This window comes from Triticum urartu, chromosome 7A (genome assembly GCF_056163025.1).
Source record: "Triticum urartu cultivar PI428250 chromosome 7A, HENAU_Tu73, whole genome shotgun sequence".
NCBI classification, from domain to species: domain Eukaryota; kingdom Viridiplantae; phylum Streptophyta; class Magnoliopsida; order Poales; family Poaceae; genus Triticum; species Triticum urartu.
Window position 1 is genome coordinate 52,253,313 of NC_141879.1, and position 24,703 is coordinate 52,278,015.

General features: G+C 43.5%; 5 protein-coding genes across 5 annotated transcripts; 2 read left to right on the forward strand and 3 right to left on the reverse strand.

Moving 5' to 3' along the window:
* Positions 1-3,517: 3,517 nt before the first annotated feature.
* LOC125518271 (uncharacterized) lies at positions 3,518-6,073 on the reverse strand. The gene is made up of 2 exons (XM_048683168.1): positions 5,575-6,073; positions 3,518-5,448 (listed from the first exon to the last, which is right to left on the reverse strand). The coding sequence occupies exons 1-2, from the start codon at positions 6,071-6,073 to the stop codon at positions 3,518-3,520; spliced, it is 2,430 nt and encodes an 809-aa protein (XP_048539125.1).
* A 2,205-nt stretch (positions 6,074-8,278) lies between these two features.
* LOC147957628 (uncharacterized) lies at positions 8,279-11,717 on the forward strand. The gene is made up of 5 exons (XM_087531790.1): positions 8,279-8,322; positions 8,415-8,669; positions 8,960-9,224; positions 10,699-10,986; positions 11,052-11,717. Exons 1-5 carry the CDS (start codon positions 8,279-8,281, stop codon positions 11,715-11,717), a joined length of 1,518 nt encoding a protein of 505 aa, XP_087387916.1.
* Positions 11,718-17,858: 6,141 nt separating this feature from the next.
* Positions 17,859-20,154, forward strand: LOC147957629 (uncharacterized). Its single transcript, XM_087531791.1, has 9 exons — positions 17,859-17,883; positions 17,977-18,195; positions 18,298-18,519; positions 18,617-18,923; positions 19,017-19,209; positions 19,310-19,408; positions 19,511-19,773; positions 19,879-19,954; positions 20,050-20,154. The coding sequence occupies exons 1-9, from the start codon at positions 17,859-17,861 to the stop codon at positions 20,152-20,154; spliced, it is 1,509 nt and encodes a 502-aa protein (XP_087387917.1).
* A 720-nt stretch (positions 20,155-20,874) lies between these two features.
* On the reverse strand, positions 20,875-21,940 carry LOC147957630 (uncharacterized). The gene is made up of 5 exons (XM_087531792.1): positions 21,911-21,940; positions 21,694-21,792; positions 21,319-21,575; positions 21,134-21,209; positions 20,875-21,015 (listed from the first exon to the last, which is right to left on the reverse strand). Exons 1-5 carry the CDS (start codon positions 21,926-21,928, stop codon positions 20,875-20,877), a joined length of 591 nt encoding a protein of 196 aa, XP_087387918.1. The 5' UTR covers positions 21,929-21,940.
* A 744-nt stretch (positions 21,941-22,684) lies between these two features.
* LOC147957631 (uncharacterized) lies at positions 22,685-24,478 on the reverse strand. Its single transcript, XM_087531793.1, has 4 exons — positions 23,807-24,478; positions 23,565-23,717; positions 22,914-23,094; positions 22,685-22,770 (listed from the first exon to the last, which is right to left on the reverse strand). The coding sequence occupies exons 1-4, from the start codon at positions 24,362-24,364 to the stop codon at positions 22,685-22,687; spliced, it is 978 nt and encodes a 325-aa protein (XP_087387919.1). The 5' UTR covers positions 24,365-24,478.
* Positions 24,479-24,703: the final 225 nt, after the last annotated feature.

The following is a 24,703-nucleotide window of genomic DNA, read 5'->3' on the forward strand; positions in this document are numbered from 1 at the left end:
ATTTTTCTGAGTTCCCATGAAAAAGAACATGGCAAAGATAACATCTCTGAGCCCTTTTCAGATAAGTCCTTTTTCCCGAGTTTTGAACTTGCCAAAGTCTTTGTTGAGTTTGTTATGCCCTTTGCGTGTTTTTCAAGAACTCAGCGAAATCAGTGATTCCAAATAGTGGAGGCTCCTATTGTTGCTTAACAAAAATGTAAGTTTTGTCTAAAGAAAATTTGGGGCCAAATATGGTGATATTTAGAAATATACGTGTTTTCGGAACATAGTTTAGTTTTAGGTATGTTTGCTTTTCTCAATAACATATAAATATATATGTTATCGTTAATCTTTTTCCTGCTGACGATGCATGCCATATTAAGTGTATTCTTTTATGATGAATCACGTTTGAAAATTTATAATTGGTATCTTTTGTCCAGCACTTTATCATGTTGCATTTTTTTCTTTAAACATAGATTAAGTTGTTCCTATCAGGTTGCTGTAGGCATATGTATATCTCTCAACGCTTCGTAAGATTAACATATTAGCATATGCATATTTGCTAACATCGCGTTTGACATATTAAAAGTTTAGTTGTAGATGTGCGTACCCATATTATTATCCAATTATACATGTCCCAGGTTTTAGTTTATTTTAGTTATTTTGTTTACTTTAAGTGCTATTTTCATTTGGTGTATGAAGGTAGAGTGCATTTGTATACTATGTATTTATCTATTAAGAAAAGGAAAAATATGAAAATCATGGAGAACTTACCAAGTAGGGAAAGCAAACAAATGTAATGGTGAGATCTTTTAGCACGCCCTCAATTTCCGCTCCTTATTCCACACAAAAAAAATCCGCTCCTTTTGGAACTTTAAAACACTTGTTGGGCCTAGATAGTGTATTTTTGTGCGGTAGATTTATGTGCAATTAAAAAGGAAGACGCTAAAACTCTCTCGCGCGAATACGCAAGAGCTTGCATATCTTTCATTGACCAAGTAGAAAGGGAACTTGTGCAAAGTTTAGTTATGCCCCTAATATACCATTTCATATGTTGCATCAAATACGTCTGAGAGGCCACCTCTTGAGATTATGAATTCGTGTACATCCATGACTACATTTCATTGACTAAACTTTCATAGTAATATCTCCTAAACCATAAGTCCATATGAGTTGATTCTTTTTTTCTTATTCTCCTTTTATGGGAATAATTTGAGATTTATTTGACTTGTCTATATGCTACTGGCCAGATTTGTGACTTATTTGCTTTATTTGAATTTTATTTCTAAAGTATTTCCAGAAGGAAATAATCTTGGAGGTCAAGACTAGGAGTAGTTTGATATTCCATTTGAGCAAGGCAAGCCACCACCTCCATTTTCTTGATGGCATTGCAAGGCCATTTGTTGAACTTGCATTTTCTTTTTCCCGCAACTTTCTTTCGGTATTGTTTGTTGCTCCCCCTTGCATATGTTAAGTTGTAGTGGTTGAAATAGCCTAGTGAGTCACTAGAGTGGATGCCTTGATTAGGTCCTAGTAGACTAGAAGTTAAACTTTGACTCATAACCGGTAATTGTTTTGCCAACATGATCCTAAGCAAAGTAAGTTGCAACGTTCACGAAGGATCTCGGGGGAACATTTTACTTAGGATAATGAACCCTTGTGAACATTGCACCTTAGTAGGACAACAAGTTGAGAATGGCAGTAGATAGTACAAACTTACGACTTTACACTTGTTGTTAAACTAATCTTGAATAGCTGGTCAATCCAAATGCCACAAAACTGAATTTCCTCAGTACAGCCACATCCGCCCGAATGGGAGGGTATTGTTCCGTTTGTAGTTATGTCTCTTTCGTGTGTCTCCATAGAGGGAAGCTGGAATGAGTAGACTTCCTTTGGCCGGGAAGTTTTCATTCAGTCAAGAGAGCCAGGGTCAGTGGGTGAGCTCAAGAGAAATGGTTCCTGAGGGAACTGAAGGAGTGCCACGAGGAGGCAAGGACCCAGATTCTCTCTCCCAGGGCTAGCCTGCGGGAGGTCGAAGGCATAGTTAGAGTGCCATGCTATGAATAGGGTTCGTTAGACAAAGAGACTATGGTGTGGGTAAAGTGTGCGTCCTCTGCATAGTGTGTGTCGAAACTATTCGAACAGGTGAGTCCCCAGCAATCAGTGGCGGTGCCAGGAATCATATCATGTGTAGTCAATTGGGTGTTGTGTAGTCAAATGCATGAATTTATAACATTTTGTTGCCTGATTTCTACTTGTTTTATGATGTATTTACAAAAACCTGTGTAGTCAATTGACCTCACAGGTAAGTATGGCCTCACCACTGCCGGCAATCAGACACCCTTCGTGTTAAAACACACACCAAGCACCTAAATTCATTCACTCTAACCTCTAATAGTTGTGTTAAGCAGGTAACTTGTGTGGACAAGTTAATTGAGCAAGAGTCATGCCAGGAAGAGGTCCAATGGATGTTAAACGAGCAGACTAAGTTTATGCAGTAGTCTTGATAGAAGTAGCTTTACTAGTCTTTACTTCTTTGCTACATTTGTTTACTCTCTTCCTGCTTGCTTGCTTGCTTTCGATTGTTTGTGAGTTTGCGAGTACATTCAAAGTACTGATCTGGCTTGTCATGCCAGATACTGGACATCCGATAGAAGAGTTTCATGAAGAGTTCGTGTACCTAGACTAGTTGGTGTCCCAACATTCTCCCTTTGAATTGGAGCCCGCCAATACCCCGCCTTCCATTGTGTCCTTACTACTTCCTTAAGACAGTCGTAGAATAAAGCCCTCGGGATTCCGACATAGAAGTGTCCCCTTGCTCCGCAAGAGTATATTGTACTATTAAGACATTATTCTACTTAAGTACTTATTTACTATGGTCTTTCTACACCAAGCTATAGTCATGTGTAGAAGACATTTATCTCTGGGCTGAAACACGAGGACCTCCGGTTGTCTGAATCGGAGTGTGGCAGATTTCCCGTGTGCCTGCATGTGCCTTGATTTTCTTGCCAGCTGGCCGCTGTGTACACCCGCATGTTTTGGAGTTGCTTGCGGCAGCTGCACACAAGGATCGATCAAGCGCAGATCGGCTAGCAGGAGGCTAACATGGTACTACAGGTGGACCGATCAGAGGAAGTGAGGTTCCTTCGTTGCTTCGTCGTCGCCTTCTTTCCTAACCTTTATATGGTATGGAGAGCGACATGGGCTTGTGGTACATAAGGGTAGATCAAGTGCGGATTAGCTAGCAGGAGGCTAACAATGTACTACAAGTGGATCTATCGGAGGAGAAGAGGTTGCTTCGTTGCATTGTCGCCACGTTCTTCCTTGACCTCTATGGCATGTAGAGTGACAGGGCCGTACCTCGGAAATTGAGGCCCCGGAGCGAAATCACAATTTAGGCCCCATGTATAAGAAAGTCAAGTAGGCAATTTAAACATTATTTTTATTAGGCACTACAGCAGTACAGCTTTCTCAAGGAACTACATAATACAAGAGAAAAATCTTAGAATTTTGAGCTACAAGTCCATCTTTTACTCTGTTAGCCAAAGCGTGCAATCCTTTGAGCATTTCTTGATACAAAATCTTCAATTAGATCTTCATAAGCAACCCCCTCCAGTATATCATTTTCAATTGCTATAGTAGCCAACCCACTGAGCCTTTCTTGTGTCATTGTTGAACGTAGATAGGACTTCAATAATTTCAATTTGGAGAAACTTCTCTCAGCTGATGCGACGGTCACTGGAATAGTTAACAAAATTCTATATGCAATAGTTGCATTAGGGAAACAATCTAACCGTTTAAGAAATTTCAAGATATCAACCGGCCCCATATTATCATTTGGAATGAAACTTTTAAGTAAATTTAGCTCAACATATAATTCACTACCATTAATGTCCGATTTCGCCCCACTCTTTAGTGCAGCCTCAAGAACACTACAAGAAGATTTTAAGCTCTTCTCATCCAATGATTTTAGTGCATAAGAAGTAAATAAGAAACCAAAGTTCTTTTGGAATGATTCATATTGCTCAAATCTTGTTGTAAGTGAACTGATAGCCTGATCAACAACAGGAATAAAATATTTTCTCCTAAATGATTCATGTGCAGGTTGTGAAGAAATTAACACATCATCTGGGTTTTCGTCAAATTGTTTCTTTCTTTTAATTTGATGCTTTTGACGAAATGTAGGATCGATCTCCATTTCAAGTGCAATTTCTTTTGTTGTTTCCAATGCATTACAAAAACCAGTGTCTCTATACCCATTAAAAAAGGTAATTAGCCCCTGCACTTGCTCAATAGCAACATCAATAAGCATATCCTTTGATTGTAAGTTCTTGCTGACCAGATTGACGGCATACAGTATTTCATACCAAATAACAATAGCTACTAAAAATTCAAAATCACCAAGTTCATTATTCGCGAGAGATTTAGCTTCACTGCTAGTTTTTTGATCATTATCAATATCAGATACTTGCAGTAAAGCTTCTCGTATGTTCAAAATCTGAAATCTTATAGCTTTAACACTATCCATTCGACTCTCCCAGCGAGTAGATGACAACGACCTGAGAGTCAATCCTGTTGTATCATCTATATTATCTTTCAAGATCTGCCACTTTTTAGTTGAATTAGCAAATGTTGTGTAGATGCGTTGTATGATTCCAAAAAAGTCCTTTGCTTTACCACAAGTTTTTGCCATGTCACAAAGTGTCAAATTAAGACTATGACAACCACATGCTGAATAAAAAGCTCTAGGATTTTTATCCAAAAGTTTCCTTTGAACACCATTATTCTTACCTTTCATATTTGCACCATTATCGTAGCTCTGTCCTCTCACATCATCTAGATCCAGGTCAAGATTCCGTAGTTCTTCCTGCAAAACATCAAAAAGCCCTTGCCCAGTTGTATCATTCCCATCCAAAAATCCTAAAAATGATTCCTCAATGGAAACAAAAGTCGAAGAAGCATTGACATATCGTATTATCAGAGACATTTGTTCTTGGTGGCTCGCATCAGGGGTACAATCAAGTATCACGGAAAAATACTTTGCTTCTTTTATTTTTTTAATTATCTCTGACTTAATTGCAGAAGCAAGCAAATGTATTAACTCATTTTGTATCCCATGACCAAGGTAATGAACATGAGTTCCATTGTTTGTTATGCGCCTAACATGCTCCTGAATAATTGGGTCGAACTCAGCTAGCATTTCAACCAAGCCTAAGAAATTTCCATTATTATCTTGATACAATGTCGAGTTAGTACCACGAAATGCAAGATTGTGTTTCGCAAGAAATTTTACCATCAAAAGAATTCTAAATAGAACCTTTCTCCAATGGTCCTTTTCTTTCTCAAGTTGTCGCTGCGCTACACAATTAATAGTTTGATGCTTTTGCAACCGTAGTCGCAAATCATACCAAGTGACCATATTCAGAACATGTTCGGCACTTGTTTCGTGCTCTCTAATTCTAATGCTAATATGTGCCCAATCATTAAAACCCTCACTAGGCAAATGACCCTTTCCATGCCCCTTTCGAAATAATTTGCAACAAAAGCAGAATACCTTGTCAAGTTCTCTAGAGTATACAAGCCAATCTCTATCACACTTCTCTCCATTTAGTAGAACTCTTGTGTAAAATATCAAAGAAAAGCATCTTTTATTTTTATCCTTCCGGCCTTTTTTTATAGTTAAATCTCTTTTGGGACCCTTTTCTACCAAGATGTCAATCGCTTTTGAGTCAAGGGCATCCCAATTCCTTGGATCATATATATCTGGCCGGAAAGAAGCATTACCATCGGAAGATGCATCCATGTTATTCTTATCAGGTGAACTATCCATGTTTTCATTAACACTAGCGCCAACGACATTTCCATGAAGGTTAGCCTCATCAGGATTAGTATTCTCAACCTGAATGTTGTCAACATTATCATCAACATCAGCCTCTATATTCTGATTTTCGGAAGAAACTTGTGGTTCTTTCACAACAAAGTTATCAAGAGACCCCTTCAGAGAATGAATAAGATTTTCAGCTTTTTTCTTCTTTGTACGTTTTTCATACCCAGATTCATACTTCCTACCAGGGCGTTTAGAACTAGAAGACATCTTAGAAAATTAAGAAAAACCAAGGATACACAAATGCAAGAAAGAACAACGGATCAACTAAAAAAGGGGTGAAAAGGGGGCGAAACAACCTTTGGTTGCTGACTGTTCACGGATGCAGATCATCAAGCGGGGGCGCTTGGTGCTCTGATTGCTCACCTCCAGGGACTACGGCCACCAAGCAGCGAGATTCCAACCCAGGCCTGTTCCAACCTCTTGATTCTCTAAGGGGACGATGGATGGATTGATGGATCAGTGGAAGAAGCGGTAGAAAACGCCCTAATTTATAGATTGATGAGGAAACGAACCTGCAGTTCATTGTGTACTTGCCATCAACGGCTCTCTTCTTGGATAATAATTGGGAAGCCATTCGAGAAAGGAGATGAGGAGTCTGCGAGTTAATTGCGAGCGATTTAATTCGCCAGCTGCCGGCGAGTCCTGGTCTCGAGAAACAGAGTCGTAGAGAGAGAGAAAAGAACAGGGGAATTCGATCCATCTTCAGTCTTCTGGAATTCTCCGTGAGAGAGATGAGTTGGGTTATGGGCCTGTTGTTCCGTTGGGGCTTGGTGGATTAATTGACGTGCGTTGGGCTGGGGCTGCACTTTATTTTTTTGGCAGTTTAAGGATATATATATATATATATATATATATATATATATATATAGTACTTGCACAAAAATTGGGGGCCCCAGATTTTTGGGGGCCCTGTGCAGCGGCTCCACTTGCACCTGTAGATGTACGGGCCTGTAGAGTGACATGGGCTTGGTCTGGATGGGAGGAGGAGGGGGGAGCGGTGGAAGAAGAGGGCTTGCAGGAGGGGGAGAGGGCACATCAAGTTGTGAGGGTTAGAGATTGTACGTCTTGGTGTGGAATTGAATCGTATGCTATTAGGAATCTACTATAGTTGCTTATTTGATCAAGAGATTGTATGTCTATGTTTTTTTTTTATTTTGATGTGCATTTGGATCGTCTGCTATTAGAATACAATGGTTTGTGTTTCATGAGCTTTAACGTGGAGGCTCAAAATCATTAGTGTGGAGGCTGAAAATTACACGGTTTAATCTACATCATTATAACATGGTCCCACTAGATAAATAGCTCATAATTTCTAATCAACATGGGAATTTCTTAGGAATCACTAATTAGTATAGGGGCTTGTTCGGAAGCCCTCCACGATAGAAAAATCCTCAAATCCCACACCAGGAATCCTCCACCAGCTTCTCGCCATCGATCAGGGAGAAAGCACTCTGTTCGGTAAGATTGCTTCTTGCTCGCACGAGGTAGCGAGCCGGAAGGCCATCAAATCGCCTCAATGTGTCCCATCTGGAGAAGGCTACCAATCCAAAATGCATGGGAAAGAAGGGTTGGGCCGTAGGCTTGGTCGGGATGAGATGCGCGACAGGGGCGGTCTCGCCTGCTCGATTGAATCGGTACCAGCAGTTTCACTTCACAGTGGCAACCTCGGTGTAATTATCAACAACTCCTACTTCCCAGTTTTCGCGGAGCTCGAGTTTTCCAACTCCGTGACTCCACCGAATTTGCACGCACTGAATCGCCAACTTCTCTCCCATAAAACCAGGAGTTGGAGTGTTCGGCTAAGATCTGGATCGGGAGTTGATGGAGTTGGGAGTTGGAGGGCTCCTGAAGAGGCCCTAGGTATAGTTAGTTAGTTAGTTAGTTAGATAGATAGATAGATAGATAGATAGATGTGTGTTATCTCAGGGAGCGGCGATTCGGCGCCCGAGCCCAATTGCGCTCGATATCTCGACGGCCCGTCCGTGACTTGGGATGAGGAATAATGCCGTTGGCTCGTCTGACAGGTATCGCCTGAAAAGGATTACGCCGCGGAATATGGTACGAAACAGTGGCGAGTTGGTGGGTCCGTAGCGACCGGGTCGGGCGAAAGGAGGACGGGGCCGAGCTGGTCCGTGGACCAGGACGTTGACCATATGGGTGGGCCTAGGATCAGATAAGGAGCTCAGGTCGTCGGCGGAGACGCTGAGCCGTCGCTCCACGTACGGCGTTCTCTCCTCCGCGTGCGGGGACCGGAGTAAATGTGACGGCCGAACACCCAACTAACCCCTATACCGTATCTATCTGGAAGGGGCTAGGACCGCTCGACCCCGTCCTCTCCCAGGGCGATCGACTGTGACGCCATTTTTGTGTGTATATCGTAGGGAGATTTCTACAGCCGGCGCAGGACAGGGCATGGAAGAAGCAGGCATGGAGTTCCTTCTGGATGCCGTGGACAGGTGAGTGAGCCCAGATCTGCCTTATAATCCCTGCCCGCAATAGGTACCTAACCTACCGCCATGTGCGGCGGCCATGGCCGCCCCTTTTTCAGGTTCCCCTTGCTTGAGGAATTCGCCGACAGCGTTGAGCAGCCAGATCCAGTTCCTCTGGCGCGGATGCAAGCGAACGAGCCCAGTTACGCGGGTAGCGCTGTCTCAAAAGATGATTCTGGATGCGGGCAACAGATTGGCGAAGTTGAGGTGAACGGAAGGCAACCTGCTGCTCGCCGCTGTACGAACACATCTCCAACTCGGTCTGCCCAGTCAACTGACAGGGTGAACCCAGAAGCCCTCGGGTGGACTAAAAGGTATGATTGCAGAGGCCCTCCTTTGTTATTGCAAGATTGCATTGCTGTGCTGAGTTCAGGGGAATGGTTTGCCAATATCTACTTGTGAGATTTAACTTCAGAAACATGTACGTTGGTTTCAGCAGAAGCTAAACCTGCGAATTTGAGAAAAATGTTTTGGCAAAAACAACTTGTGAGTTGAAACTGAAGAAAAATAGATAGTTCAAGGGTAGTGGGAGTTCAAATTTGCGTTCGTGGTAAAGGATGTGCTACTTAACTGTAATCTATTGAATTTTGACTGGTGGAATAAGGTTACGGCTAGGGAGCGCGCCACCGGACAGGACACCATGTCCCAGCCGTATGAGCGCTCTGGAGGAGTCGATGCGCAAGTACGCTGAAGAACCCAACAAAAATGTGGTGCGGCCGACACTTGGTCTGACTTTTGATTCGCTTGGTGAGGCATACGACTTCTACAATTTGTATTCCTGGGAAACCGGTTTCGGCATTAGATATGGAAAGAGCCGGCTGAACGTTGAGAGGACAAAGTGCATGGAAGAAATAGTGTGTGGTTTCTCGGTGAGTGTTGTAGTTACGTCTGCTATTCATTTTGTTCGGTAGATAAAATGCGTTTTAATTTCCAAATTCATACGTGCTGGTGATGACTGTCTGTTATGGTCCACTGTCAAAACAGGGGAAGCCAGAAGCAGAAAATAGTAGATCATGCAGGTGTGAGTGTCCAGCTTTGATAAGATTGTTGCGAGCAGCGGACAACAGCTGGTACATTACAGAACACAGAGAGAACCATAATCATTCAATGTCATTGACAATGGGTGAGAAAGTTCACTGGCCGTCGCACAAGCACATTGATGTGTACACTAAGGATCTCATAAAACAGCTACGGGAGAACAATGTTAACCTTGGCAAGGTGTACAACATAATAGGAAGTTTCTTCGGGTCGGTTGAGAAGGTTCCATTCACTAAGAGGACCCTGAGGAACATATGAGGGAAGATCAGTCGGGAGCAGGCTGATGATGATGTTAGGAAGACACTTGAAGTGTTCGCTAACATACAGGCTGGTGACCCTAGTTTCACATATAGAGTGCTGGCTGATGATACAAGCAAAGTGAAGAACCTGATGTGGGCAAATGGGAGCAGCCGTATGCAGTACCGTTTCTTAGGAGATGTTGTCACTTTTGACACAACATATAGGACTAACTTGTACGACATGCCTTTTGGATTATTTGTTGGGGTAAACAATCATTTTCAGAGCATCATCCTCGCTAGGGTGCTGATGCGCGACGAGCAGCAAGAGAGCTTCGAATGGGTTTTCGCCGAGTTCCTTCGAATGATGGGAGGACCTGCCCCAAAGACTATCTTGACAGGTTAGTTCGGTTTCGATAAGTTTGGTTTTTTGTTAACCCTTGGAGTGTAGAAAGACATGTCCTTATTCATCATCTGACCATAATATGTTATGGACATATTCATTGCAGATCAGTGTAGAGCTATGGAACTAGCTATCAAGAAGGTGTATCCAGATACGGTGCATAGGTGGTGCAAGTGGCACGTGCTGAAGAAAGCAAAGGAGAGTCTGGGACCTTTGTACACCAAAAAAATGACTTCCAGGCTGATTTTCACAAAGTCGTGAAAGACATGTTAACCGAAGATGAGTTCGAGACGGCATGGGGTATGTTGCTGGATAAGTACAATTTGTGGAAGCATGCATATATGACACAGATTTATGAGATTCGAACAAAGTGGGCCAAACCATACTTTAGAGGTGTTTTCTGTGCCAAGATGACCAGCACACAATGGAGCGAGAGTGCCAATCACATGTTGAAGACATACATGCTCTCAGCTAGCCCCATGCATGTGTTTGTGAGGCAGTATATGCGACTGCAATTTGACAGGGAGCGTGAAGAGAGCTACGAGGAGAAAAGAACTATGATTGTAAGTGAGCCGTCTAATTTTTTCAATGCACACATGGCAAAACATAGATGCTAATTTTTGGAACTTATTTGTTGTTCTGTCAAATTGTGTTGCTCTTCTGTAGGGAGGTGCAGTGAGAAGAACAAATTTGGCTATAGAGAGGCACGCCAGTAAAATATACACCCGATCTATGTTTGAGGAGTTTGGGAGGTTGCTGATGGAAGCCACAGCATATAACATAACGGAGATAGAGAAAATGAAGAAGTATGTGGCAACCCACAATAATGCGGCAAAGAGAGAGAGATGGAGCAGAGTTGTTTACGAGGTTATTATCGCGGATGATCAAAAGGAGTTTACTTGTGAGTGTGGTCAATTCGAACACACTAGTTTGCTGTGCAGCCACATTCTAAGGGTAAGAGAAATGTAAATTGATTTCCGGTGCCATAACAGTTTGGTAACATGAGTTCTGGACTGCAGGTAATGGAAATACTACACCTACAACATATTCCATCTAAACATATTGTGAAAAGGTGGACGAAGGACGCAAGAGACATTCTACCAAGCCATCTGCAGCAGTACCAAAAGGACAAGCGGACCAACACATCGTTCACATGGAGGCATTCAACACTGTACTTCAAAGCTATGGACGTCGTTCGAATGGGGGATGCGAGTGCAGAATCGTTTGATTTCATGCTAGTTGGGATGGAAGATCTACTAGTACGTGGAGTACCTATTGCAGAGAGGAGAGATGGCCTCGGGTTTGAGGATCGGGTGACGACCTTAGACCCTGTGAGGCAAAATGATAATGGAGAAGTTGCTTTGGTGCTCGGTACAGGTGCCAATAAAGAGAATAGCATGGCACATTCTGTCAGCGTCAATGACTTGGAAGGGCTTGCAGCACCCGCTAAACAGAGGGGGGTTGGTAGGCCAACCAATAGCAGGGAGAAGGCATCGTACGAAGGACTCAGTCGACGTACACATTTCTGCAGCATCTGCGGGAGGGAAGGACACAAAAGAACTACATGTCCTGACAGAGGGGACGCACCGAAAAAGCCGAGGAAACCTGGTCGATGCAAGAACTGCGGAATCGAAGGTCACCGTCGGAACACATGCACGAGGCCATTGGGGTTCGCTGCAAACTAATTTTCAACATTCATGTCTTATGGTTTGCCGATCGGAATTTACTAGTTTGTTGTACTACGAACTGCTCTTTGCATGCTTATCTCCACTTAGATGGTATTCATAGTTGCATGATAAAAAAAGATTATGTAGTGTCAGCTGTTCGTCCATGCTCTATGACAATGTAGCAAGATAAAATGTGCTGGACTTGAGTGAGGACTTACGTGTTTCGTATTGACTGAAGCTGAAATGTTTATTTGACTGTCATACTGAAGAAAATATTGTTTCCTGGTTTTTAGTACGACTGCATGTGAATATATGTGAAGAACATGCAGAGTGGAGATGTTTGGTTTGAATGACACCAAACGTGAGGAGACCAGTTTTCTGATTGAGTGACTCACAGCTGTGAGAACTCATAGCCGGCGACATGTGGCGACCATGCGTGTGGTGACTCATCTTACTTCCATGCGTGTGGAGCGCGCGCACCATGGAGTTCAAATTTTGAACAAGCTAGTAAATGCATAAGTTGTGAGCCGTGGATAACATACGACGCAGGAACCAGTATAAAGGCCGAGGGTGGGGCAGCTGCCTTCCTGGTAACCACTTTCTCAAAGTGTCCATCTCGTAGAGCAGGGGCGTCGAAGGATTTCGGAGATGGCACCAAGCGCGACTGAGCCTGAAAGCAGCGGCACGACGAGGAGGTCTCAATGGAGTGGTTCAGCCTTCGGTCTTGGGGATCAGGTTCTACTATCCTCCTTGTACATTTAACTTCTGAGTCGGATGTGTTCTTGTTTCTTATGACTTGCATTTTTCAGGCGAAGGCCTCTCCTTTGGTGGCATCAGCGGAAAGCTGCTGGAGTACAACTGATTTGGCTCCGCACAGTTTAGATGTGCCAGACGAGGTGAGTACAGAACTACAATCTATCCCCTGATTCCTGGTAAAATGACATAGCCAGCAGCTGAAAAAACGAAACGATTTTTAGGGGGAAGTTGTTCAAGCAGATCGTTGGGAGACTTGTTTGCTCGCTCAAGGAGTGGACATGAAGGCGGAGGAAGGAGATGTTAAGGAGGGGTTCGGCGAGAACGATCCATCCGTCCAGACGGCAGGCGATGGCACTGCGGATGAACAAGTTTCAGAAGACGCCTCTGCTGTCATGGAGTCACTGAGAAAGGGAAGCGACGAGGAAGAAGAAGTCAACAGCAGGGTGACGAAGCGACCGCGTGTGCAATCTTAGTTTGTGATTTCCATTCGCAGTTTTTTATGGGAGTATCTGTCGGCAGCTACAATTATCTATGTCTCCGATCCGTGCAGTAAAACATGTAGTTCGTACTGACATGCGTTGAGCTCTATTAGAAAAATAATTATGGTGCGGGAAAGGGGATGGAGGGGGATTCCGGGGGGTGGTTGAGGGGGCATTAATTTTATAGCCAGACGACTAGGCTCTGTTGCGGACAGACACCCAGTACGTACGTTAGGATTGTGTCGTGCCGTTTGGGCAAAATTGATGGAAACAAGAATTACCCATTGTTCGTGGATGTACTGATCGGGCCGGCTCATAAGTCTGATCTTGGTTAATTATTAACACATGGGATTAAAAATCATAGGAAAAAAACCCAGGGAGCGTGCAATTAAGCTGGGTGCTGGTAAGAAAAAAACGGCCTTAACATAGTAATTGCATACTCTTTTTTTCGTTTTTCAGCCTTTACCTTCGATTTTGCGCGTGACAGCGGTCATTACATGGTTGTCGTGCACAAACCAAAAAAACATAGAGTGGGTAAATAATGAAATTTCAACTATGGACCATCATGGGTTGCTTATAAAAAGATTCTTCAAATTTGGACCATCATGTAGGTTAGTGAGATACTATATAATTGTGATTTTTTTTATTGACGGGGGGAGACGATGGGTGCATGACGAGATAGTGGCATAGTTGAACTTTTGCGATTTTTTTTATTGACATCATAACCTTTTCAATACAAGTATGGAAAGAGAACTACACAACTATAGCAGAGGGTATCATCTCAGCAGGAATGAACGAGTTGACCTTTTTTTTATTTTTTTCATACGAATCTAAACACACTTTACAAAACCAAACAAGTTCATGGGGATACAATGAATGTCTGGTGGGTTTATAAGCCAGAAATGGCGACCATAATCCAGACCGAAATCATTTTTAGCAATACTACGTGGCTCTATGTTGGTAGATCAACCCTCGAAGATGAATGTGCAATGATCGGAATCTCATGATGTCCCAACTATCTGCATGAATATCAGGCATCCCCATGATCTCGATTAGGAAAATCAATGAATCGGTTATGACGCTCTTTGTAGATGGGATGATAATCGCGATTGGCATATTTGATAATTCAGTTTTGTAAGTCCATCCAATGCAGATAGTTTGGGGTAAAATTGCAAGGATGTTAAGAATAGGAAAAGATGGACTGTTAATGATAATCCGTTAAATTAAGAAGAGATTTTTGTGGCTTGTTAAAACACGAGACGAAACAGGTCAATATCAGGAAGCAATGTAGCGGTGTGATACAAATCATAGCCGCAGTGATTAGGAAAGATATGATGTCTGCATGCAGATGAGATATGTAAATGATATCATGGAAAGGTGCACGGGAACGGATTAATTAAATATGATGAGCATGCACATAGTTGATAGCGATTAGAAGAAGACGTGCGCCCCCACGTAGAACAGTAATGAGTAAGAGAAGCATTAAAGAAACGTTTACTTGGTGGGTGGGCGCGGGTGAGCATGGACGGGTTGCTGCACATATTCCTTTCATTTGTCCTGCCCCAGACTAGTCCTATTTGTACTGTTCCGACCGCGAGAAGATTTGGTTGCCTGGTTGCTGTCCCAATACCATAAAAAGGACGTGCCCAGAAACAACAAAACTGCCTCATGTGGGCGCGCATTCATTTGTTTTTTCCTTCCCCCTGGTCCCGGTCTCAGATGGACCAGCAACAAATAGTCTTGAAAAGCGAAAACAAAATATAAAGTGCGCAACTACACCGAGTGGCATTATTTATTTTCAATAGAAGAAAGACGGACCATGAGATGCGAGGTTGTTCCCGTGCATGCAGGCCGTGTAACGCATACTGGACGGGCTCACGACGATTTGTCCGGTCTACGGATTGTTTTGTGCATCCAGCCGTCTCGCGCGCCCTACATTACCAAAAGTCAGCTAAAAAGTAGGTCGGGGGAGAGGGGAAATTTGGGCGGCGGGAGAGAGTGCGCAGTAATTTGACAAGACACCACACTGGTCACGTGGCGCAGGACAGCTGCAAGTTGCATTTACACGAAGCTACTCCGCAGGATTTAGAGACTGAAGACAGAAGGAAGGCAGCGAGGGGGGCTCAAAAGCGGAAACAACCATCTGTTGGAGGATCTGTAACCGGGGCGAAGAAGAAAAGATCTCGCAGACCCGTGGTACTAGTTCCGGCCGCCGGATCTCGACCTGCACGAACCAGAACTCCGGTAGCTGCTAGGCATCTTGTGGCCGTTGGTCCACCTGGGATGGAACGAGAGAGTAAGGTACTCCGTGGTAGGATTGTTAGGTGCACTTGGACTAGAAAGCACATCGTCCGACTTGGGCTAAGGTACTACCACGTAGTGCATAGGACCGGCATGGCCAGTTTGTTGACCACTGCTTGGTCTGGAGAGGCAGATAGGCGATTCTACGCCTGGCTGCTTAGCAGATTCCGTTGGCAAGATATGAGATTCACCTTCCCTGACGGGCAATATAGGATTTTTAGCCCAACGTCCATAGTTAGAACCTTGGGTCTAAGGAATAGTGGGCGACATGTCAGCTTACTGAAGATACCTCCCAAACAGAGGCAGAACATAGCAGAGGAGATCAGGAGTGTGCTGAACATAGATACTAAGGCGGCCACAAGAGATGGTGGATTAAGCATAGAAGCCATCTTAGAGATGTTCTGAGGCATGAATCCACTGAAACTAACTAGGGTTCAGGAGAGAGCTGCCGAGATGGGGTTTTCATTACTATCTGCTGGTACATATGTTGCCCCCAAGCAATCGTACCAAAACCTACCTTGGGAAATCCTTGCATGTGTGCTATGTGAAGGCGGGACAGGGTTTTTTGACCTGGCAGAATGGGCATTTGAAGTAATTAGGGCAGCAGTCAAGAAGCTAGCTGAAGATCTTGCAGCTGGGGTACGAACATTGAGAGTACCAGGGTGCCATTTGGCGATCATTGTAAGTAAAAAATGATACAACATATATTATAACTTTTTAGTTTCCTCAATTGTTGTCACTAACTTGCCAATGATTACATGGACACCGCACAACCTTGGGTGTTCGATTGGCTGGATTTTGGGACAGACAATGTGGAACCAAATAAACTCCCTAGAGTCAGCGAGTACACTGAAGATAAGATCAAGAAGTTGATCTACTTGCTGAGAGAATACCCTACACAATTCAGGGTATGAATGAAGTATCATTTGTTCTTTCGCGTGTCCAATATATATATAAGTTGTTTTGCTGACATGATGCTTCTGGGCTGGGCAGACAAAACCGGAGGACTACCTGGATGGCATAGATGAGGTGTGGAATCCAATCGTTGGAGAGGCGGGGGGCTTATTGGTTAATCCATGTAAGCATCTATGAGCGAGTTATCTCTGAAAAAAACAAATGAGGGGAATACAGGAGTCAATCATATAGGAAAACAAAATTTTGCTGAATAAATTATGAAATAGTTTGTGCTACCAAAAAAGAAGAGCCCATTTGGATTGAATACATTAATGTTAATATAGTACAACAAGAAAGCTTCTGAAAATTATTGCTTGTATGCTCTTGCAGCGCAAAGGGAGGCTTTGCAGGAGGTACTAGAAGATATTGGAAAAAATACAGACAGTGAACACTCTGGTGAGCAGCCTAGACGCAAAGGAAAAGAGAAAATGGATGAAGAAAGTGATTCATCTAGTAGCGACACTGATGGCGACTTCGTGCACCAACACGAACGAGCTGCTAGAAGACTACAACGGGCTGAGAACAGAGGTTTGATTTTTCATACATGAATGAACTAAGCCTACAAAAAAGAATGTGTGGACTGAACTCTGACTTGCTCGAATTGCAGGTGAACCAATTCAGGCGAACCGCCCCCTCGGTAGCATTCGTATAACAGGTCATGTGCAGAATGTACCAATCCGAGGTTGGTATGAGCATAAATAAATCTTTGAACTGTCCGATAAACTAAAAACCTTAAACATTTGTCTAATTTGTGCGTGCATTCCCAATTTGTTGCTGGCAGTGCGAGGCCCACGTAGTATGAACTGGATGAGGGCCAGAATTCAGTTAAGGGGCAGTGGGTGGCAAGGAGGCAGCAACAGCAATGTGCTTTCCAGGGCTGACCACAGTGAAGGAATGTCACCAGCAGGAAGGTTTGGCCGTCGAGGTTCGCAGGGACATACTCTGTCAGATGAACTAACGACAATTCAGCAATGGGCAAAAGAAGTCATTGAACGTGAGCCTCCATATGCATTCATTACTTATAGTAATCTTATTTGTTCATCGCTGGACATGAAAAAAGATGAGGGAACCTAATTTTGAAACACTTATAACCGGTGTGTTAGGTGTTGCAGGCACACAAGGCCTCAGAGGTGTGTTGCTTAGGCTACTTGCATCCACCCAAGTTGTCTCCGATGATATTGATGAGCCAGGTGACAAGGGCAGGGACGAGCGGTTGATGAACCTAGCTACAGCAGCTCTGAACTTGGTCAACTGTGCTGTTGACAATCCGGAGTTGTTTGAGGGTAAGTAATTAGAAGAACACACATTGAGGTCACCTGGGGAGGAGATTGTTAATTTTCCTTTCAACAGGAATCTTTGAAGAAGCTACAAATCTGCTATCAGGATTGGGCTTGGAAAAAAACAGTGGAGGTGAGTACTTAGCATGCTGGAACAAAATCATGAACATAATTGTGAGGGGATGATATTCAGGTTGACATCAGAGGATTGACACATTGTTTTGTCTTGAAAAACAGGGCCCTCAACTCCAGTGAATGAACACGGCAATGGCGGCCCGACGGTACCTGGCAACAATGAGATTGACGACATTGATTAGGATGATCTTGAGAACGAAAGCCCACCAGTTGCAACATAGGAACAGATTGATAGTGACAACCTCTTAGCTAGGAACATGGAAGCTATGTTCAATGAAGCAGGTGCATATCCCATTCTGATGAAGTAGAATGAAATTCGGAGAAATGTACATACTTCAATATATGACGTCACTACAAAAAATTCCTGATTGGCAGATATGCATGATGCGTCCTTAAATGTGTCATCAAATGTTGAAACAGACTTCGTGGGGAGTGAAGTGGCAGTGATTGGGACACCCAATGCGGCAGCAGGAGGCGAGAACATGGAGCAGCAGGTTGCATCTCCTGTGGGGCAAGACACGGTTGATGAAGACCACATAAATTACCTGCTATCATGTATGAACACTTGCATCCGATGGATTTCATGGATTGGAGGTATGTTGTTGTTTCGTGTATGCAGAAGCGATCTGCTACAAACCTGTTGTTTAGTCACGTGTTCTCGTAGTTGACATGCTGTTATCTTTTTTTGTGGCTCAGCAATGTTGGTAGTTGGAAGCGGGAGGCCCGGCGATGTTACAGACGTTGATCCTTCATGCAATGGACTGATACTACTGGGTTGGCATGATGAAGGCCACGAAGTACAAGCTGAGGCTAGCAGGGAGGGGGTACGTAATAGCCAGAAGAAGAAATCCCGGAGACGGATTGTGGATGTTACGATGAATTGTAAACCTGGCCCAGCATACCGTAGGGAAGACGAAGGTAATTTTACATTTTGTAGGCACGGAATAAGATGGTTTTGGGATCTGTAAACAAATCATGACGATTGTTCATGTTGATTGCCTTTATTTTGTTCCAGACGGGGGTGAAGGACCTGCTTCGACAAAGAGACTAGCTGCTGAAGGAGGTGCCTCTACAGCCAGATTCCAGCAGGCTATTATGAGCTATCTGAAACAATGTGGGACGGAGTGCAATAATAACCAGCGGAGCAAGGAGCATGGGGCTGGGATGAAGGCACATACTGATCAAGATAGCTCAAAGGGTAAATGCGGTTGGGGGGACAATTACCCAGAATTTGTTGGTCTATCCCATGATGAACCGTCGAAGGGGAGTATTGAGAAGTTCCATGCTAACATGTTGCATTGCCCCGATACAGTACTGAAAAGGTAAAAGTCTTTATCATTGTGCATTGCCATTTCATTACTTTTTATTTTGATGACGAGCATGATATACAATATAAAACTGGTGCCATGTTATAGGAAATGGGTGAAGCACTTCCAGCCAATACTGGCAGTGGCATCTGGCCAGGACATTAAGGACGAACTCACTCCGGGTGGTGCTCTGACATTTAACCTCATGACATGCATAGTGCGCGCACTAGTGGAGAAAGATAAAAAGATGTACAAAGGCTGGCTGGACAGATGGAGAGGACTCTTTGATCCTAGATTTGTGGTACGAATTGTACTTAGAAAACAAATTGCAAAGCACGTATCAAAAAAGTAAACTGAAATTAAAAAGATGCTAACCTTTGTTTATGGGAAATTATTTGCAGGATGAGGTGTGTAAAGACGATGAGGATAAGGACTGGGATTACATATACAGCATGATGGACTCTAAGTCGATGGGGTACAGAATTGAATGGCTGACCAAGGTAAAATTCCGACTGAATGTAGTACTGAGAAAGACAATAGAAATTCCTGAGATAAGAATACTGACATTTGTCTATTCATTGATTGTGAATGTAATAAAGCAGTTCATGTTCCCGGTGCACCTCATGGACTGTTGGTCTATGTACATCCTGGACACAAACAAGAAGGTGATGATGGTGCTCGACCCAACAGAAACCGATCCAACAGATGAGATGAAGATAAAGCATGATTCGCTCGCTAGGAAGTTCCAGCAGAGATTTTGCTGTCTTATGAATGACGTGTTTGGTGTGTTTGGTGGTGAGCTGATCGAGACAGGTGGATGGTCTTTTGTTTACCCTCTGGTCGCACAACATGAGCCATGCAGCAGGTAGACTCTATGGTTTACATGCATTCCCTAACTTGAAACATTCCATCAAGCTGAACTACTGGGCGAACTGAACATATGTGACCTGCTTTCACCATGTGCTCGCAGTGAGGACAGTGGAGTTTACATGGTGCACTACTTCAAGGAGTTCACTGGGCTTTACCTACGCTCGACTCTGAACCAGGTATGAAGCCTTTCTTTTCCAACATTTTGGAATTGTCACAAAGGATCTGGGATTTGGTGCAAAGATTGATCCTGTGGGTGCGGTCTTTTCGACAGGCACAAATCGATGACATGCAGAAGAAGCTAGCTTACGAGATAGTGACGATGAAGGGGAATAAGGGGGACATCCTAGAGTTCCTTTATGAAGCGACCATTGACTGAACTTGGTGGGAAAAGTGATATGAGCGGTAAAAAATGGAGCCTGGCAATATCTTTTGGCGGCACGAGTGCTTGGCGTTTAGAACGGCCAATAGATAAAATGTTGGAAATCTGGTAGCAGATGGACAACCACCCCCCCCACCCTAGCTAGTAATTTGTATGCACTATGGTACTGTAATGTAATCGTAGATGGACCCTAAACTCAGACTAGATGAACTTGTGTGGTATGGTATTGTAGTGTGCTCGTGCATGGACCGAACAATCAGACAATGTGAACTACAGTGCACGTTGGATTAAATGTTCAGACATGATGAAGTCGTGTCAAAAAATGCAGTTTAAATTGTTCACCCCAGTAATACACATAAGATGCCTCACGGCGAGAGACTTGTAGGGCCATGTGGAACATGTGTGGAAAATTAGTGGAATGATACGTATGTGAAGAAGATGTGCGGCTATGTGTACTGAAATCGAAATAGATAAAAGTTTTCATTTGTCCGATAAAAGCCAATCCAGAGACGTGAACATGCGACCACCCGCACAAGTCTCGGTTGGGCTACAGATTACATTCTAGCATACTCCATAGCAAAGTACTACTGGGCAGGGCCCTGGGAGGTAGATGTTCTTAAACTACATGACACACGAATCCAAGTACATGATAGCAACAAGCAAACGATAGCTGATTTGGAATGATCTATACAATCCAACCATCAACTAGCCGAATGCCTACTTGGACTGATTCGAGCTGAAGAGACTGTCTGGGGGTGCTAGAGCCGCCCATAGAGCATCATGCGCCACACTAGCAGAATTCCCCTGAAGTTTAAGGCACTCATGTAGTGCCTGTCTTTTGGTTTTGCCAACATTGTGCTGTGTAAGGCAATATATTTGTGTTGGATGTAGTCAGACAATAATGAAAATAAATGCTCAAAAACGAACTACATTAGATAAACACACGCGAGAATAGCAACAAAGAACACATAGGTACCTTTGTGAGAGGGATCTTCAGTTTTATTCCATCATAGTGACGGGCTATGTGGAGGACACAAGCCCCTGTTTCTTCACTGCACAAATAAGTTTGAGGGTGGATATATTTTAGCAACTGTGGATTTATGTGTTAAAATAAGAAATTATGAACCATTTGCATGGTCGCTAAATGTTGGCTGTACATACCTGATGAATGTTTCTTCGGCTACTACCGGGTAAACCGTTCCCCAATGACCATCCTGGGTTGGCCATCCAGCATAATACTCATTCAGGTAGTGGAATAACGCATGGTGAAGCTTCCATGCAATAAGTTCATGCTTATCTTTTGTGAAATCATCAGGGCCATCCCCTCTGATCTTTGGGTCCAAAAAATGAATCTTCCTCGACATCATGTCCCACATCAATATAACGCATCCAGTTTTGAGGGGTGCTGGCAGGAAGAACTGCAGACAGATGCAAAAAGGAAATCATTTTTTGAGTTAGGGACACACATAAAAAACATGGGGGAATATTGATAAAGTCTTTCTTTTAAGAATAGAAAGTAAAAAGTTATGTTAATACCATCTGAGATGAGGTTATATCGTAAGGCATGTCCTTGCCGACTAGTTGCTTCTGAATCGAAATGTTGTTCACATAGTCGTGGTCAGACAGTACAATTGTCTATAAAACCAAATCAAATGACAGTTCAAAACTCTCATAAGGGTATAACTTCATTGGCAAGTATAAACAGTAAATAACTTCAGAGCTTTCGAAGCGAGTGTGTATGAAGGGGCATTACCGCAAACTCCGGTTCCATGTTGTGCCTCCAGTTGAGGTACGTACATTCCCTATTGGCTTCCATATCTGACTGAGTGTACCTTCTACATATAATGGAAGCAAGTTCGTGATCAAGACTTCGACTGCCAATGAGCTGATGAAACATAGCGAACCCTGTAACGCGGACAAGTCTGGGGGAGTGGTGGATAACATAATGCCTGCAAAAACCATCGTACTAACATTGATTTAAATTGTTGTCAGAAAAAAGACTATGGGGAACAAAACATTCAGATAAATTGAAAATGTGCTAAAACCTGCAGGGATGACATCACGAACCTCTGAAGATCGCTATTAGTTAAGTTGGAGAAGTGTGCAACTATCATATCTGTGGTTTCAGCGTGCGGTGGTAGTGGTAAAACTCCACGCTCCCATGGATTTGTTGCAAAACCATGCTGAAAAATGTACTTCCTCTTTGGAAGTTTCCCCTGGGTTTAGCCAAACACGGTAACGTTTGTGTTCGCTGGGAGATCAGCATACATTTGTGCAACTTTGCGAACGGTGTCTTTGAAGTAGTTAATCACAATGGATGATTCTGAAATCGATTTTTTGCTTGCGGATGCGGAGTCCTCATTGCTTGCGTTTCGTTTCCTTGATGATCCACCCTGGATAAGCGGTGACATAGCTGTGTACAATATTAATAGCATGTCAGGTATGTGGCGCTTGTCATGAAACCAACTATAAAAACAACACATATGGACGGGGGCAGTTATACAGTAGGGAGGGGGTGGCCTGAACCTTATCCATCAGACAAATCAAGCCTGTGCCCCTGGATTCTTTGTGCAACAGGAGTGCTGAAACGTACATTCTTGGCAGTAGCGACACCTAAATAAAAACGGAAAGAACAGAAAGGCCAAATATTAGTCATCAGAGATTGGAAAGAAAAAAAAGAATGAGCATGCACACCGCATGCGTATATAGAGCATGCATAAAACCTGATGCATGACACTCTGCGGACCGTCGCGTACGGCAGCAAAGGCAACGGTCTGAAATTGATTTCAGAATTCTCTCTGAATAGTTGAGCATGTCTGACTGCGATGCATTTTTTGCCTGCGATAGAACCACTTGGATGGCGTTGGATGCTTCTGTCAAACGCCTAATTGAGCTAGCATTCTGCTGTTTCATGATCATGGTTATCTCATCAGTCACCTGCAATAAAAAGGATGAGTACTTGAAAAACAGGCAAGCATACGAAAAACAGAGTACTCTGAATGCCAGACAGTTTAACAAAAAACATACGAGATGTGGGTACTGCTGCCGCAAGAAGTTGGCAAGGTCTAGAGGCCCTACTACACGTGGCATTGTGTTTGGAGTGGCAAAGTTGTCCTGACGGCAACCAGTACCAGGACAAGGAGATTCTGTTGTGGGAGTTTTCGCAGAGCGTGGAGTTGTCCCAGCCCTTGGCAATTGCTTGGTGGTGGAAGACGAAGGAATTGTGTACTGAACCTTGTGTCGCACATAACAAACATTCGCCGGGTCTCAGAGCTGGACAGCGTATACAATAATGGATTATGGAAAATGATAATAAAAATAAATAAAAGACATGCATATGACCAGTACAAATAGATATTCAAAAAACAGCAATCACATGGGGAGCAAGTTTCCACGAAACATCTTACGTTTGCATGGGAATATGACATAGCTCCTTTCACTGGGTCAAGAGCCATGATGAGCATTTTGTTTATTGTATCCGGGTTGAAGTCAATGATCCTTGGTAGTACATTGTGTGGCTTAATCAATATACCAAGATCAAGATTATCAAGCAGAAAAACCTGCAAAAACAAGTCATTTTATTTATTTTCCTATGTAGGCAAAAACAAATGTGTGGAAAACATGACTACAAATGTTACACTACGTCTACCTGAAAGAAGAAATGACATCTGGTGAGGTTGGTTGAATGATTGTTTATCAGCATATCTCTCTTGAGTTTTCGTACTGCGTCGAGCAAATACTGGAGGACATACTCACACCAGTTGAACTGCTGTATCATTTTAGTGTTGGCAATTGCCCCCCAGAAATCAATGGTCGAGTAGTTGTGCTTCGTGGTCGGAGCGAGTACATGACCCATGACAAATATGACAAACGAAATTTGAAAACAATCTTTCTCGAGCTTGCTAGAATTCTCATTGATATCACGCATCAGGAATTGTTCTGCCGCGCGCAAGCTATGCACTCCTGTCTTATTCATTTCAAGGGTTGACTTGATGAAGTGGATTGCTTCTGGATTGATATTTGCATCTCTCCCTTTCACGCTGCGGTTCCCGCAAGGGATGCTAAAGACCTTAAAGACATCCTCAGCATAGAACTTGAGCACTTTACTTTCTGACAGCCTGAACTCTCTACGGCTAACACTAACCCTGCTCATAATCCAGGCACTGCATCTGAGATTTAACTTCTGAATGTCGGGGAGCTTGAGCATACCTCCGAAACCAATCTCTTCCACAAGCCATTTCTTGTAGTCGCTGAAAGTCTTGATGACACTGATAGCGTGCTTCAGAGAGATGCGTGAAGTTGGGGCGGGGGGGTCTCCACTCCTGGCGCTGGAAGTGTTGGGGAACGTAGCAGAAATTCAAAATTTTCCTACGTGTCACCAAGATCTATCTATGGAGAGACTAGCAACGAGGGGAAGGAGAGTGCATCTACATACCTTTGTAGATCGCTGAGCGGAAGCGTTCAAGAGAACGGGGTTGATGGAGTCGTACTCGTCGTGATTCAAATCACCGATGATCTTAGCGCCGAACGGACGGCACCTCCGCGT

Excerpts from the sequence above, each read along its gene's own strand:
- LOC125518271 (XM_048683168.1), bottom strand. The coding sequence starts at position 6,073 with ATGTCTTCTAGTTCTAAACGCCCTGGTAGGAAGTATGAATCTGGGTAT. Across the intron at positions 5,449-5,574 it reads TCTACTAAATGGAGAGAAGT|TTAGCATTAGAATTAGAGAG; the intron begins GTGATAGAGATT and ends ATTGGGCACATA.
- LOC147957628 (XM_087531790.1), top strand. The coding sequence starts at position 8,279 with ATGGAAGAAGCAGGCATGGAGTTCCTTCTGGATGCCGTGGACAG. Across the intron at positions 9,225-10,698 it reads AAATAGTGTGTGGTTTCTCG|GGAGGTGCAGTGAGAAGAAC; the intron begins GTGAGTGTTGTA and ends GCTCTTCTGTAG. Across the intron at positions 10,987-11,051 it reads TGTGCAGCCACATTCTAAGG|GTAATGGAAATACTACACCT; the intron begins GTAAGAGAAATG and ends TCTGGACTGCAG.
- LOC147957629 (XM_087531791.1), top strand. The coding sequence starts at position 17,859 with ATGGAAGCTATGTTCAATGAAGCAG. Across the intron at positions 19,409-19,510 it reads GAATTGAATGGCTGACCAAG|TTCATGTTCCCGGTGCACCT; the intron begins GTAAAATTCCGA and ends GTAATAAAGCAG. Across the intron at positions 19,774-19,878 it reads CAACATGAGCCATGCAGCAG|TGAGGACAGTGGAGTTTACA; the intron begins GTAGACTCTATG and ends ATGTGCTCGCAG.
- LOC147957630 (XM_087531792.1), bottom strand. Across the intron at positions 21,576-21,693 it reads ATATAACCTCATCTCAGATG|TTCTTCCTGCCAGCACCCCT; the intron begins GTATTAACATAA and ends ATCTGTCTGCAG. Across the intron at positions 21,016-21,133 it reads TGAAGATCCCTCTCACAAAG|CACAATGTTGGCAAAACCAA; the intron begins GTACCTATGTGT and ends TGCCTTACACAG.
- LOC147957631 (XM_087531793.1), bottom strand. The coding sequence starts at position 24,364 with ATGCTCAAGCTCCCCGACATTCAGAAGTTAAATCTCAGATGCAGTGCC. Across the intron at positions 23,095-23,564 it reads TGTCATATTCCCATGCAAAC|GTGACTGATGAGATAACCAT; the intron begins GTAAGATGTTTC and ends TTTTTATTGCAG. Across the intron at positions 22,771-22,913 it reads AGACCGTTGCCTTTGCTGCC|GTGTCGCTACTGCCAAGAAT; the intron begins GTACGCGACGGT and ends GTTTTTATTTAG.